The sequence below is a fragment of the Dioszegia hungarica genome (genome assembly GCF_025882075.1).
Source record: "Dioszegia hungarica strain PDD-24b-2 chromosome Unknown MKK02contig_8, whole genome shotgun sequence".
Taxonomy (NCBI): domain Eukaryota; kingdom Fungi; phylum Basidiomycota; class Tremellomycetes; order Tremellales; family Bulleribasidiaceae; genus Dioszegia; species Dioszegia hungarica.
The window spans coordinates 394,076-405,953 of record NW_026515770.1 but is presented as its reverse complement, the minus strand read 5'-3'; the positions used below and the strand labels follow the sequence as shown (position 1 = coordinate 405,953).

At 55.8% G+C, this 11,878-nt stretch overlaps 3 protein-coding genes across 3 annotated transcripts; all 3 read right to left on the bottom strand.

The window, feature by feature from the left end:
* Nucleotides 1-43: 43 nt before the first annotated feature.
* On the bottom strand, nucleotides 44-2,012 carry MKK02DRAFT_43836 (cytoplasm protein; the record flags this gene model as incomplete). The annotated part of the gene is made up of 7 exons (XM_053092633.1): nucleotides 44-217; nucleotides 253-962; nucleotides 1,006-1,171; nucleotides 1,221-1,316; nucleotides 1,364-1,626; nucleotides 1,694-1,873; nucleotides 1,925-2,012. The coding sequence occupies 7 exons, from the start codon at nucleotides 2,010-2,012 to the stop codon at nucleotides 44-46; spliced, it is 1,677 nt and encodes a 558-aa protein (XP_052944935.1).
* A 408-nt stretch (nucleotides 2,013-2,420) lies between these two features.
* Nucleotides 2,421-4,513, bottom strand: MKK02DRAFT_36602 (putative 26S protease regulatory subunit 6A; the record flags this gene model as incomplete). The annotated part of the gene is made up of 10 exons (XM_053089457.1): nucleotides 2,421-2,432; nucleotides 2,494-2,586; nucleotides 2,632-2,707; nucleotides 2,752-2,906; nucleotides 2,996-3,288; nucleotides 3,329-3,517; nucleotides 3,569-3,776; nucleotides 3,900-3,971; nucleotides 4,021-4,128; nucleotides 4,292-4,513. The coding sequence occupies 10 exons, from the start codon at nucleotides 4,511-4,513 to the stop codon at nucleotides 2,421-2,423; spliced, it is 1,428 nt and encodes a 475-aa protein (XP_052944934.1).
* Nucleotides 4,514-4,844: 331 nt separating this feature from the next.
* MKK02DRAFT_32646 (uncharacterized protein) lies at nucleotides 4,845-11,817 on the bottom strand (the record flags this gene model as incomplete). The annotated part of the gene is made up of 20 exons (XM_053088546.1): nucleotides 4,845-4,976; nucleotides 5,011-5,280; nucleotides 5,313-5,453; nucleotides 5,501-5,560; nucleotides 5,593-5,770; nucleotides 5,814-5,867; nucleotides 5,900-6,576; nucleotides 6,609-6,962; nucleotides 6,996-7,254; nucleotides 7,286-7,733; nucleotides 7,766-8,107; nucleotides 8,140-8,356; nucleotides 8,389-8,642; nucleotides 8,674-8,953; nucleotides 8,988-9,115; nucleotides 9,147-9,399; nucleotides 9,432-9,746; nucleotides 9,780-11,267; nucleotides 11,301-11,771; nucleotides 11,815-11,817. 20 exons carry the CDS (start codon nucleotides 11,815-11,817, stop codon nucleotides 4,845-4,847), a joined length of 6,324 nt encoding a protein of 2,107 aa, XP_052944933.1.
* Between the last annotated feature and the right edge of the window lie 61 nt (nucleotides 11,818-11,878).

Sequence of the window (11,878 nt, the reverse complement as noted above, 5' to 3'; positions counted from 1 at the left end):
CTACCACCGCCTCTTACGTCCCCCCAGCCTCCACAGCCTATCCTTACGCCGTTTCCCCGTCTACCCTCCTCAACACGGTAGATTTCACCGAGGCGTCTACTGGCCCGCCGGGGTCCTCCGTGTCGCAGGTCAAGGTCACCCTCAAAGCGCCACCCGCTGCCCCGACGTCCATCGCTTCCACCGAGGCGGCGTACTCGATCGAGTCTGCCATCTGCGGCTTGATCAAGCGCTTGATTGAGCCGTTCCAGCTACAAACGCCCACTCCCTGGCTAGATCTTGCCAGAATCTCGCCTCGTCCGCGCTGACATACAACTTAGTTCCCGCCAGCTCCTTGACCTCCTTGTCTCCCAATTTTCCTCCCTTGCCCCTTCTCCCCTGAGTCCCATTTCTGACCTGTACCAGCCTTGCGTGGAGGTGGAAAGTTGAATGATACAATTGCCGCAGGATCAGTCGCCCCCGCCGTACCGCCCCATCCTCTTCCTGATCCTGCCCAAACATCCCAGACTCGTCATCCCCCTCAATATCCTCCAGGTCCCGCGGGATGAGCAATGTTCTAGCATCCTCATCCCCTTCTTCCTCTTGAAGGTAGATCTCGCCCGCTGGCCGGCCACGCCCGACGGCGTACTCGCACACCCCGACACAAAGAGCCCAGAAGGAGCTCATTATGTCGAAAGCGAGGAGCCACCATCCGCCTTGTCCGGTATAGAGGCTGCGGCTGGATGAGCCGGGGGGCGGAGGCGAGTGGAGGGATGGGCCGTGTGTGAGTGAAATCGAGGGCGGGGACGCGTCAAGAAGGAGCAGGGAGCGGTATAGTGGGAGATCGGATAGGTGGTATGTTGCTGGTGCTTTGGGTGAGGGTGATGAAGAGGAGGGAGGCGGGGAGGAGAGAGTAGGAGGGGTAGTGGAGAGGTCCAGGAAGAGGTCGTATACGGCGTGCGAGCGGAAGATGGCATCTGAGGTCGCTAAATCATCAGTCCAGATCTCGAGGGACAGCGCCTGACTCACTTGCGACCCATCCGCCACTCCGCTCCTTCAGCTCCGTGAGATCCATCAGGCCCACATTACCGAGCCACACGCCCGTCCCGCCAATAGACGCGGGCGCCAACGCCATCGCGGCTATACACCAGGCAAATGCGCCAACAGGTAGAAGAGGGGGCTGAGAGTAGAGCAGCTAAAGTTGTCAGCATGAAAGTATGTCATACATTGATATGTCGGCTTACTATTCTCTGGCCAGTCAATGCGGCTTTATACACCGGCATGATGAGCGGTCCGAGGATCGACAAGAGGGACGGCAGGTAGGCAATGGGATGATCAAACTATGTTCTTCAGCGTGAGGTGTCTCCATGATCACTTGCGGGCTTACCGAGACTGTCCCCCTTCCCTCGACGAGCGTCCGTACGCTCTCCACCCTGTCTCCTTTGCCCTTCTCTGCTGCAGCTCTGTTCGTGTCCCCTTTCCCGCTGATTCCTGCCACATCACTTCCACCGCCTGACTGCTCCTCCCAAATACGATCCAGCACTACCCTAGCCACACCGTCCTCGAATGGGTTCCCCTTTGCTTCAAGCTCGTCATAGATGGCTTCGAGAGCAGGTTGGAGGCCGAACAGGTCCTCAGGCAGATCCGACGCTGTTATAATCAGCTTATCCTCTTGGATCTCTAGCTGACAAGTGTATCAACTGTACAGTCGACTTACATATAATTACTGCCAGCGTTCCCATCCGCCTCCCTCGACCATGTTCCACCGTCCGATTTCTAAACAACCCAGCGCCCGGCCATCTTTGATGCGTAAATGTGATGAGGTCAGACTCTAGGAGATGCAAGCCAGAAGGCAGCGTCGCGTGCTCGATGTCGTCGGAGGAGATACCCGAGTCATCTGATGTTCAGCGGAAAGCTTTGAGGGATGGGTTGAGCGAGGAGGACCCACCGGTCGATCGGAAATAGGTCGTAGTTTGCCCCTTTATGTCATCGAAATGGGTCAGGAACAGCGCAGATATGGCCGGTAGGACGGCCATTATGAGAAAGAGCGGGGCGCTGATAGCTCAGTAGGAAATGTAGAAGATAAAGGTAATGCAGAGAGTATGTAGTAAACGATGCGCCACCTCGTGAGACCCTGTGAGACCCGAAGCTTGACCTAAAGTTTTTGAGGAATGTGGAGTGGAGGAAAGTCTCAGATCTCACATCCACCTCCCCTTCATTCTCCTTCATCCCCTTCCCTTCTCGTTGATACATATTGCCAAGCTCTAGCTCAGCGCTGCCTAGCCCATCAGACTCCACATAAGGACGACAAACACTTATTGGAGGGGGAGTCGCTAATTGACTCGGTGAAAGAGTGATAAGTCGTCTTGTAGTCATTTGCTCGCCGCATGATGTGTCTATTCTACAATTTCGATCTACCTGAATTGATCTGACTGGTGCACGCCCTACGCGAAGTACTGATTATGATCAGCTGATATTCGGGACAGATGAGAGGAAAAGTGGGCTTGAAGAACTTACGTGGTGCTCCTTGGCCTTCTTTGCCTGAACCTCGAGGATACCGCCATAGAAGTCTTCATGCCGGAGCTTCGTGGCGTTGTTCCGGAGTGCCAGCTTTCATTTCAGCTTCTGAGGCAGCCATGCAGGTTCAGGACTCACCATTCCAGCCTCGACACAGACAGCCTTCAACTGCGCGCCATTCATATCTTCCGTCGACCTTGCCAATTCCTCAAAACTGTAAAGTCAGCTTGAGATCCACGATGCGAAGTATCCACTCACTTCACACCCTCGTGATTGAGCTTCCGGGCGTGTATTTGCAAGATATTTTGTCGAGCGGACTCGTTCGGTAAGGGGAATTCAATCTTTCTGTCCAGCCGACCTGAACGGAGAAGGGCCGGGTCGAGGATGTCGATTCGGTTGGTAGCGGCGATGACCTGAGCGTCAGAAGGAGTCTAGGAGGGCTCAGGACCCTAGCAAGGTGCCTCCTGTCCCTAGCAGATCTCAAGACACAAGCGGAACTCGCCTTAATCTGTTCGGAGCTCCCGAAGCCGTCCATTTGGTTGAGCAGCTCCATCATCGTTCGCTGGACCTCCCGGTCGCCAGACTTGTCGGAATCGAAGCGCTTCGTGCCCACAGCGTCCAATTCATCGATGAATATGATCGCCGGAGCCTTCTGTTTAGCCAGCTCGAAGGCGTCCCGGACCAGCTTGGCCCCGTCACCGATGTACATCTGAACCAGAGCTGGTCCGGCGAGTTTGAGGTAGCAGGCCTTGGTCTGGGCGGCGCAGGCTCGAGCGAGGAGAGTCTTGCCAGTTCCTGTATGTCAGCTATAGGTCAGGTCGACTGAGATACATACCTGGGGGACCGTACATGAGACATCCCTTGGGTGGGGTAATTCCGAGGGTTTTGAACTTGTCTGCCTGTTGCATGGGCAACACGATCGCCTCCACGAGCTCCTCAATCTGCTTGTCCAGCCCGCCGATCTGGTCGTACGTCTCTGTTGGACGTTCATCGACCTCCATGGCCTTCACGCGGGCATCGTATTCTAAAGAAGTCAGCTTGTGTACAGTTACGTAACATGACGTAATCCACTCACCCGAGGGCAGTTTGTCAAGGATGAGGTAGGAGTCCTTGTTGACACCGATGAGATCGCCAGGGATGAGCTTGTCGTGAGGCACCAGTCCGATCATAGGGAGGAAGACAGTTTGGCGTGTAGAGGTTTTGATGGTAGCACACTTGGTCTTCTTTGTGCTGTGCTCGTTGGTGGCGCCGCCGTCTTGCTCTTCTGAGTCCACATCGAGGATCTGCGTGTCAGCTGTGGTCTTGTGTTTGAGACCCGCCAGAACGATATCATAGCTCCTGATCACCACCTGGGCCACCCGTTCATTCTCCAATCAACCCACACCGACCGATCACGAGACACTTACCTCGACGACAGACGATACAAGGTAAGGAAGCACTTTGTTCTGCTTGATCTTGGTGGTATTGTCGGAGATTTTCTGATACGTCAGTACGACCCCTGCGATACTTTGATGCGGAAAGCCTGACCTCAACCATCTCGGCCCTCTCATGATCCAGCCTCAACTTCTCCTGCCTCATCATTCGAATTTCGTTATCAATCATGCGAGCTTGCATGCTGATTTCCTGCGCAGTCCCCTGATAGGTCAGCCTCCGGCATCTCCTTGTATGAGCCCAGGCATTTCTACTGTGGCCGAGGGACTGGTACTATGATTCAGGCATCACAAGTCTTGATTTGACCGATGAAAGAAAGATCCCCCAAGAAGTCGACCCGTCATGACGCATGCCCCTGCCCACTCACACTTATCACACCCTCCGGTATATCATCCAGCGGATCCTCCTTTGGCTGATTCTCCTCCATCCTGACATCCTCGCCTCCTGATTGAGCGTCCGTAGTAGTTGGAGCGGCGCCATCGGCGGCGGCACCTTCAACAGCGGGCGCAGCAGCACCGTCCTTGGCTGTATCTGACGCTGATCCGGAAGGATTGGGCGGGGGTGGCGGGTCTGAAGCTGGAGCGGACATTGTATCTAGCTTGACGATGATGTATAAGGTGTGAGTGCAACTTGTAGCTCTGAGGAGTGCGACAGCCAACGCGGTCGTAAGCCTCAAGCGGAACTATTCAACTTTAATTTTCTAATCAAAACGAAAATCATTAGGATCAATTTCATTAGCGGTAGCAATCTGAAACCCGCAACACCACCCTCCTCCCACTCCGCAAGCATACTCGTCTTGAGCAGAAGCTCAGCCGATCCCCGCTCACTCAAGCGTCCTGCTCGCTCCCCGGCCCATCAAGAGATCCAATGAGAGATACATGCCCGCCATCTAAGCTATACAACAATTTTAGTACAATGTTCTACTCCTTCCCATTTTGACCGCCTGTGATGTGTACATATGCAGCTGCTATGATCTCCTGCAGTCGAGGGAGATCTAGAGGCTTTGTAAGATGGTCGAACGCACCCCCAGCCATACAGTGCGACCGCACCTCCTGAATAATCAGCTGGGCGCTAAGAATCACTCACAGGCTGAGCATCAGCGGTCAATATGACCACACACGGATCCCCAGCAAGCGGAGAGGCTTGTATACGGCGCATGGACTCGAATCCCCCGAGTACCGGCATTTGCAGATCCATCAGGATTAGATCCACAGGGTTCTTCTCGGCCGCTTCGATCGCTTGTTGACCGTCTGACGCAGTTGCCACGTCGGCGTACCCCAGCAGGCCGAGAATCCGACGTCCGACCAGGATATTGACCGCGTTGTCGTCGACCAGTAGTATTCGGAGAGGGCATTCCTGTCATTAGCTCTGCCGCTGAATAGACTTACTTTGGCAAGATTCCGATTTGGCTTCTTCTTCTTCTTGACCGCAGTGGTGATGGGTAATGCTACCTCGCCATTTTCGGACGAGCTCATCATGGCAGAGTAGAGGGATTTGAATTTGATGGGCCGAGCTATGATTGCCTCACGCTAAAGAGGTCAGCTTGTGGAGTCGAAAGGGAACTGGGACTACTCACCGTTATCCCAAAGGTAGTCATTGCATCCGCCAAGTCGATGCCGCGCACAAGGTACACGAACTGAAATCAGCGACACCTGGCTATAGACTCACCTTGGCGTTCGGCTGTAGCTTCTGCATCTTCCCCAGGGTATCCTTGTCCACCATGGTCGTATCCACCAACACAAAGGCAAAGTTGACATCCGAGTTGAGCCCGCCGTCCTCGCCCCGCTTAAGACAGAGTTCCGGCGATGGGGCGAATCGGACCGGTGCGCAGTTTAATTCGGAGAGACTGACGTCAGCGACGTACATAGGCTACTACAAAGGTGACTCACTTTTGCTCCAGCATACTCCACCAACTACCCGGTCGACAAAGCGTAAAGCATGCCCTGAGGTCAGTTAAGCCAGCCAAAAGACTTACTGTGACTCCTTGTGCTTGGCAAATTGTACCGGCTGGCTTTGGCTGACTGTATCCGCGATAAAGGTGAAGGTGAAGTTGCTCCCCTTGCCATACTCGCTGGTCGCGGTGCACGTCCCACCCATCAGCTCTGCAAGATTGCGAGAGATCATCAGGCCCAGCCCGCTGCCGCCGTACGAGCGAGTGGTCGAGTCTTCGACCTGGGAGAAGCTCCGGAAGAGCCTGTCCATGCGATTGGCGGGGATGCCGATCCCGGTATCGCGGACCTCAATGGTGACTTTGCACTTGTTATCCGGCAGACGCTCGTGGTTCCAGTGGACCGTGACCTCCCCTTTCGCGACGAATTTGACTCCGTTGGAGAGTAGATTGTTGAGGACCTGCTTGACACGGAACCCGTCCCCGATCAGCTCCGGGGGGTCGGAGGTGATGGGGCTAATGAGGCAGAGCTCAACGTCCTTCTTGTGAGCGACCGGAGCTAGGACGTCAAGCGCCGACTCGACGAGGTCTCGTAGGTTGAAGGGTATGTGCTCGAGGGTGACGGATTGGGATTCGAGACGAGACACGTCCAGTAGGTCGTTGACGAGAGAGAGGAGGTCCTCGCCGGATAGGATGATGGTGCGCAGATGTTCCCGTTGGACTTGCGAAAGACCAGGACTGGCTTCCAAGACTGCCGACAAACCCTAAAGTCAGTCAAGCCTTTACGATGACTCACGAGAATAGCCGACAACGGGGTACGGAGATCGTGACTAGCAGTAGACAGAAACGTAGTCTTGGCCTGAAGAGCTGACTTCAAATCCTGCGTCCGCTGCGCTACCTCCTCCTGCAGCCTTTGTGTGAAGGAGTAGTTTAGCGTGGTGGAAATGGCGAGCGTTGCCAGAGCCGCAATGACCTCCTTGGCTTGCGTCGCCTCGAGCTGCACGGAGCTCGTGGCCGAGGAAGAGAGCAAGAGCACTCCGACTTGGATCCCCCGGTTGAAGATGGGCGTGCAGAGTAGGCTTTTTGGCGTCTTGCCCTCAAAGAACGGATCGAGACGGATCCGGCTACTACTGTCGGCCTTGTCTAGCGCCTGTCATCAGCCAAGATCCCACACGAGACTCACTCTTCCAGTCCTTGCGACGTGTAGCATGTACACCGCTGGACATGCTTTCCCGCCCTGCGTCTCGATGTCCAAGTCATGCGAGAGGATCCGCCCAGACCGCCCCGCCGCCCGCAGAGTGAGACCCGTCTTCTTTCCGACGTCACACAGGGCGATGGCGGCGTAATCTGCCCGGGCGAATTGGGAAGATATGCGGAGTAGAGAGCACAATAGTACCTCCGGATCTTGCTCCGATGCCAAAACCAGCGAGGAACGCATCAACCTGTCGTCAGCTCGATCGGACTATAACTCACGTCAGGGCATCGAGAGGGTCGCTCTTGCCTTCCTTCCCCTTCGCCTCTCGAGTGGTAGATTCGGACGTGTCGGTGCTAGCAGGAGCGCGACTCAGCGGAGGCGGTACCGGGGCGGAATGAGGGCCAAAGTCGGGAAAAACGATAGTGTTGGGGGGTGTGGGTAGGGAGGGATATGCTATCTTCATGTGGTGACAGACAGCGGGCATTTCGGCTGCCTTGAAGAGGTCGAAGGCGGCAGCGATGTAGCCGAAGCGGACCTTTCGATGATACGGTTGATCTTGTCCAATAGAGTGCGTGACGCCGAGGTTGAGCAGAGCGGCGAGGGTGAGCTCCCCTTCGGCTTCGAGCTCTGAAATGAAGTACTCGACCGCCGCTAGGGTACCGAAGGAGAATGGATGGAGAGCTTCAACTTGGCGGACAAGCTTCAATCTTAGGTCGAAGGAGTGTGCTGGGGTCAGCTTGCCCATCTTTTCAACTCACTGCTCAGAGCCAAGAGCTCCAAATCTCGGTAGCACACCTTCAAACGGGGATCTGCAGGATCTGACCGAGCCAAGATCATCCCGGCAACAAATGCCAGCTCTGCTCCATATAGCGTCCCAGCTCCGACGGGATAGAGTGACCAGTAAGTGGACAGCAGATCGAGCTGTACCTCCAGCGGAGCATCGAACAAGATTGCGAGGCGCAGGGTGTATGTCGCACAGATCGCTTGATGCCAGAGCAGCCCGCTGAGCGGCTCCAAGTCGGAAGGAAGGAGTATACGACCGGGTAGGTGCCATGGTGGTTCGCTGGAGCTCTCGAGTAGTCTGAGACTGTACTGCAAGGCTATCGTCAGCGATAGCAACGTTTCGACTCACGAGCATGGACGAGGATTCTAGAAGCCGGAGACATGTGGTCTCGCAGACTTTGGTACCGCGCCAAAACTAGAGGCACCTCGTGCTTCCGTTTCGAGAAGCGTCTTGCGGCGACATCCAGCGTGAAGACATAGGCGGCCAGCTCAAAGTTGCCCAGAGCGGAAGTGAGCTCGAAGGCGGGAGTATGCTCGTCTGGGATGTCCTCGAGTAGTCGCCAGCGCTGCCGTCAGCAAGCTTCAAAAGCAAACTCACGTATTCGCAGGCTGCTGTGACGACCCATGTGGATGAGGTCAACCAGGACGTGGGCCGCATGAGGGAGAGCTTTTTGGCTATTTCGGCGCAAGGTGCCCTTATGTCTTCCTCTGGGGCGGTCAGAGCGTAAACGGAGAAGAGATATGCCGTGGCGGGATGCCGCAGGCCCGAGGCGATTCCCAAAGAGACACCCATTGCGAAGGCTTGAACTCGCCGATCCAGCTCAGTGACATAGATGCTGGGTCCGGCATGCACTGACATGAGCTAGATCAATTGCGCACTCACCCAGCATAGTTAGAACAACGCTTTGGATGTCTAGATCTGGAGGGTCGTCCGCTTCAATGTCGGTCGGGATGACGAGTTGGCGGACCTCTGCGAGTGTTCGAGGAGTCCAGAAAACGTGAGCTGTGGGTCCATGTGGGTCATAGCCAACGGCCTCGAGTGTCGACCAGCACAGCGCCATGGCCTCGGGCAGACGCGCAGCGGCAATGTATTGCCTCATGCGTAAGAGTGCGATTTTGATGCGTTCGAGATCCGACTCGCACAGCTTGGTCAGAGCATCCAGCTGTATATCAGCTTGCAGCCCGCATTGGTCTTACCTTTGCAAACGCTTCTTCAAATAGTCCCAACACGCCCGAAACCTGCGCCATGATTTCGGCATACGACAACACGATACCGCGGTACTGGTTGAACCAGCAGGACAATCCTCCACTCTCGTCCATCATATCTGGATTTAGCTTGGCTAAACAATAACTCACCCTCGACCTCGTCAATGTATACTTTCGTTGCCCCGAAACTGGCAGCTAGGGCCGAGCGCGTTGCGGCGCTGAGAAGAAGCTGTGCTGTAGCCGGCTGGTCAGGCGTAGGTGTGCCATTTGCGCGAGCAGTGACCGTGTGATCGGCCGCCTCGAATATGTGGTCTTCGATGTATGCGGGCTGGCATAGGAATTGGGCAACAGCGAGATGAAGGGGTCCGAGCTGGTCGGGTGGGATCGAGTTGTAGGCGGTGGACTATTGTCAGCTTGGTTATATGCGATACATACTCGTTGACGGTCATGACTGAAACGGATATGCGTCCCAACCAGTATCAACGCCCCAATACTCTGAGCCCTTGACACCATACCCTCGACCCGGGCTCGAGGTATTTTGAGGTACTCTGCCAGCAGGTCGGCAGAACAGCCAGCGACCGGGAGGCAAGCCAAAACTTGCAGAAGCTCGATGCCGTCAGGCGGGAGTGTTGCCTGAATACGATGAAGGTAGGCGTCGACGCCGGCGTCGGATAAATGGGACTGGAGTGCGTCCGAGTCGTATCGCCAGATCAGGGCGTCGAAATCAAAGTAAATGACCTTTTCTTTCACCTGAGGTCAGCTCATCGACTTGATCAGACTCACGAGTGTCTCGATCATGGACCTGAGAAACAGTGGACTGCCAACAGTTTCTGCAAACAGGCACTGAGCCAAGGTAGACAGTCCATCCACTCCGCCTGGAAACGACGCCTGAATGTACTCTCTGACACCCTCCTCTGGCAGCGGCTTAACATTCAACGATTCGCCCGATACGCTCAGCAAAGCTGACAGAGGAGGTGGCGCGTCGGCTTGTACCCGATAGATTGTCACGAGCATGATGTGGTTGACCGGCTGCGCACCGTCAGTGAGAGATCGCCAGATCTCAACTTCGTCCGCCGAGAGCCATTGGATATCGTCGACGATGATGACGAGGGGCCGACTGAGGTTGGCAAAGACTTGGATGAGACGGGCGCTCCAGCCTTTGAAGGCCGAGAGGAAAGTCGCCCAATCGACCGGCTCGATCGCAGGCGGTTGCGAGCCCATGAGGAGTAGGCGCCGAGCTTGTTGAGGCAGGATGGACACGAAGATGTTGAATTGTTGTCCGAGCACCTCCCTGATCTTTTTGGCCCATGCCTTGGCATCCTCTTCGGGATCCGCCAGGACCCGTTCCAACAGATCCTGGAAGATCTGAAGGAACGACGACAGCGGCCGGTTGGAGTATTCGTCCATCTTGGCAGCTGCGACCAGACATCCCTTCCGATTCTCCTCCAGCGTTCTCGCCCACGACTGCACGAAGCGGGTCTTTCCGCTCCCACTCGCTCCCCAGACCGAGACCACCCTGACCGAGTTGGCCTCATAATGCTGCGGAACAGACTTGGATGCCTGAGTGGACTGCCATGTCTGCTGCAGAATCCGTACCTCAGCCTCGCGGTGGATTGGCTGAGTTGGGAGGTGTAACCGAGAGGCATGATCCGCGTACCCGACGATGAACCTGTCCATGTTGCCGTTCGACTGGCAGATTTGCCCGACTCTTTTGAGGTCGTATCGCAGCGCCTCCATGGAATTGTACCGATCGTCTGGGTCTTTTGCGAGACACTTCATGACGATGTCGGATAAGGCCTTGGGTGGAAGCTGAGCCGGAAAAGCAGCGAGGTCTGCTTGGCGCTGAAAGTAGTCGGTGGGAGGGATGATATCCGTAGTGATGTGTCGATGGACGTCGACGAGAATGTCGACGTCGGACGGAGAGTCAATGTCCTTCCGACCGTCCGGGGGTATGCCAGTGACGAGCTCGTATGCGCATACGCCAAAGGTAAAGACGTCACTCTGCCTCGATACCTGCCGCGAGCTGGCAGTATCTGGAGAGAGGTACCGAAGATTCCGCCGGACGTAGTGATCGCTGAGGAGGGAATCGTCGCTGAGGTCGTGATTGAAGAGGGAGGATTGGGCGAGAGGGCTGGAGCCGAGGAGGGATGTGAGGCCGAATGTGGGGAGGCAGGTGATGTCGTCAACGATGGACAGGAATGCCGAGTCTTGACAGAGGTTGAAGGTCCGCAGCTTGCAGGCGAGGAGAGAAAAGTGTTTGGAATGTAGAGCCTACAATCAGCACGGTCTGGACAAGAGACTTACCGCTAGAGCGTCTGCAATAGCAGTCAATGCAAAGCAAGCGTTCGCCCACTTGCTCTCCCCTTCTATTCGATCCCACCTGTCCTGTACCGACTCCGCCTCCGACTCTCCTCGTGTCACCAGCCAGTGCCCCTTTTCGTCCTCCCACCATGCCACCACTTCCTGCACCGAGGTGTATTTGGCATTTCTCGCCGAAGGCCCTGCGACAGGCACGGTATCGAGTGCGATGATCTGAGCTCTGCGGCGGAAGAGCTCAAAGTCGCCATTAGGCTTGCACCAGTCGAAGCGCACCCTGTCTCCGGTGTTTTTAAAAACGGGCAGATTCGAGGGATTGAGGATGGCGGAACCCGAAACCCATCTTTGGTCGAGCGGATTTGTGGCGTCGAGCTGCACGTCAATGAGACCGTGTGCCTCGTACACCTCCTCGTCGCCCATAACAGTGATGTGATGAGTGTGAGTGACAATGTCGTATGCCTCACAGATCGCTTTGCAGGCCGGATCAAGGATCTGCACTGACCATTACGGCAGCCAGCGAGGTCGTACTCCCTGACGTCAAAGTGATGGTCCATGACGATGTCTTG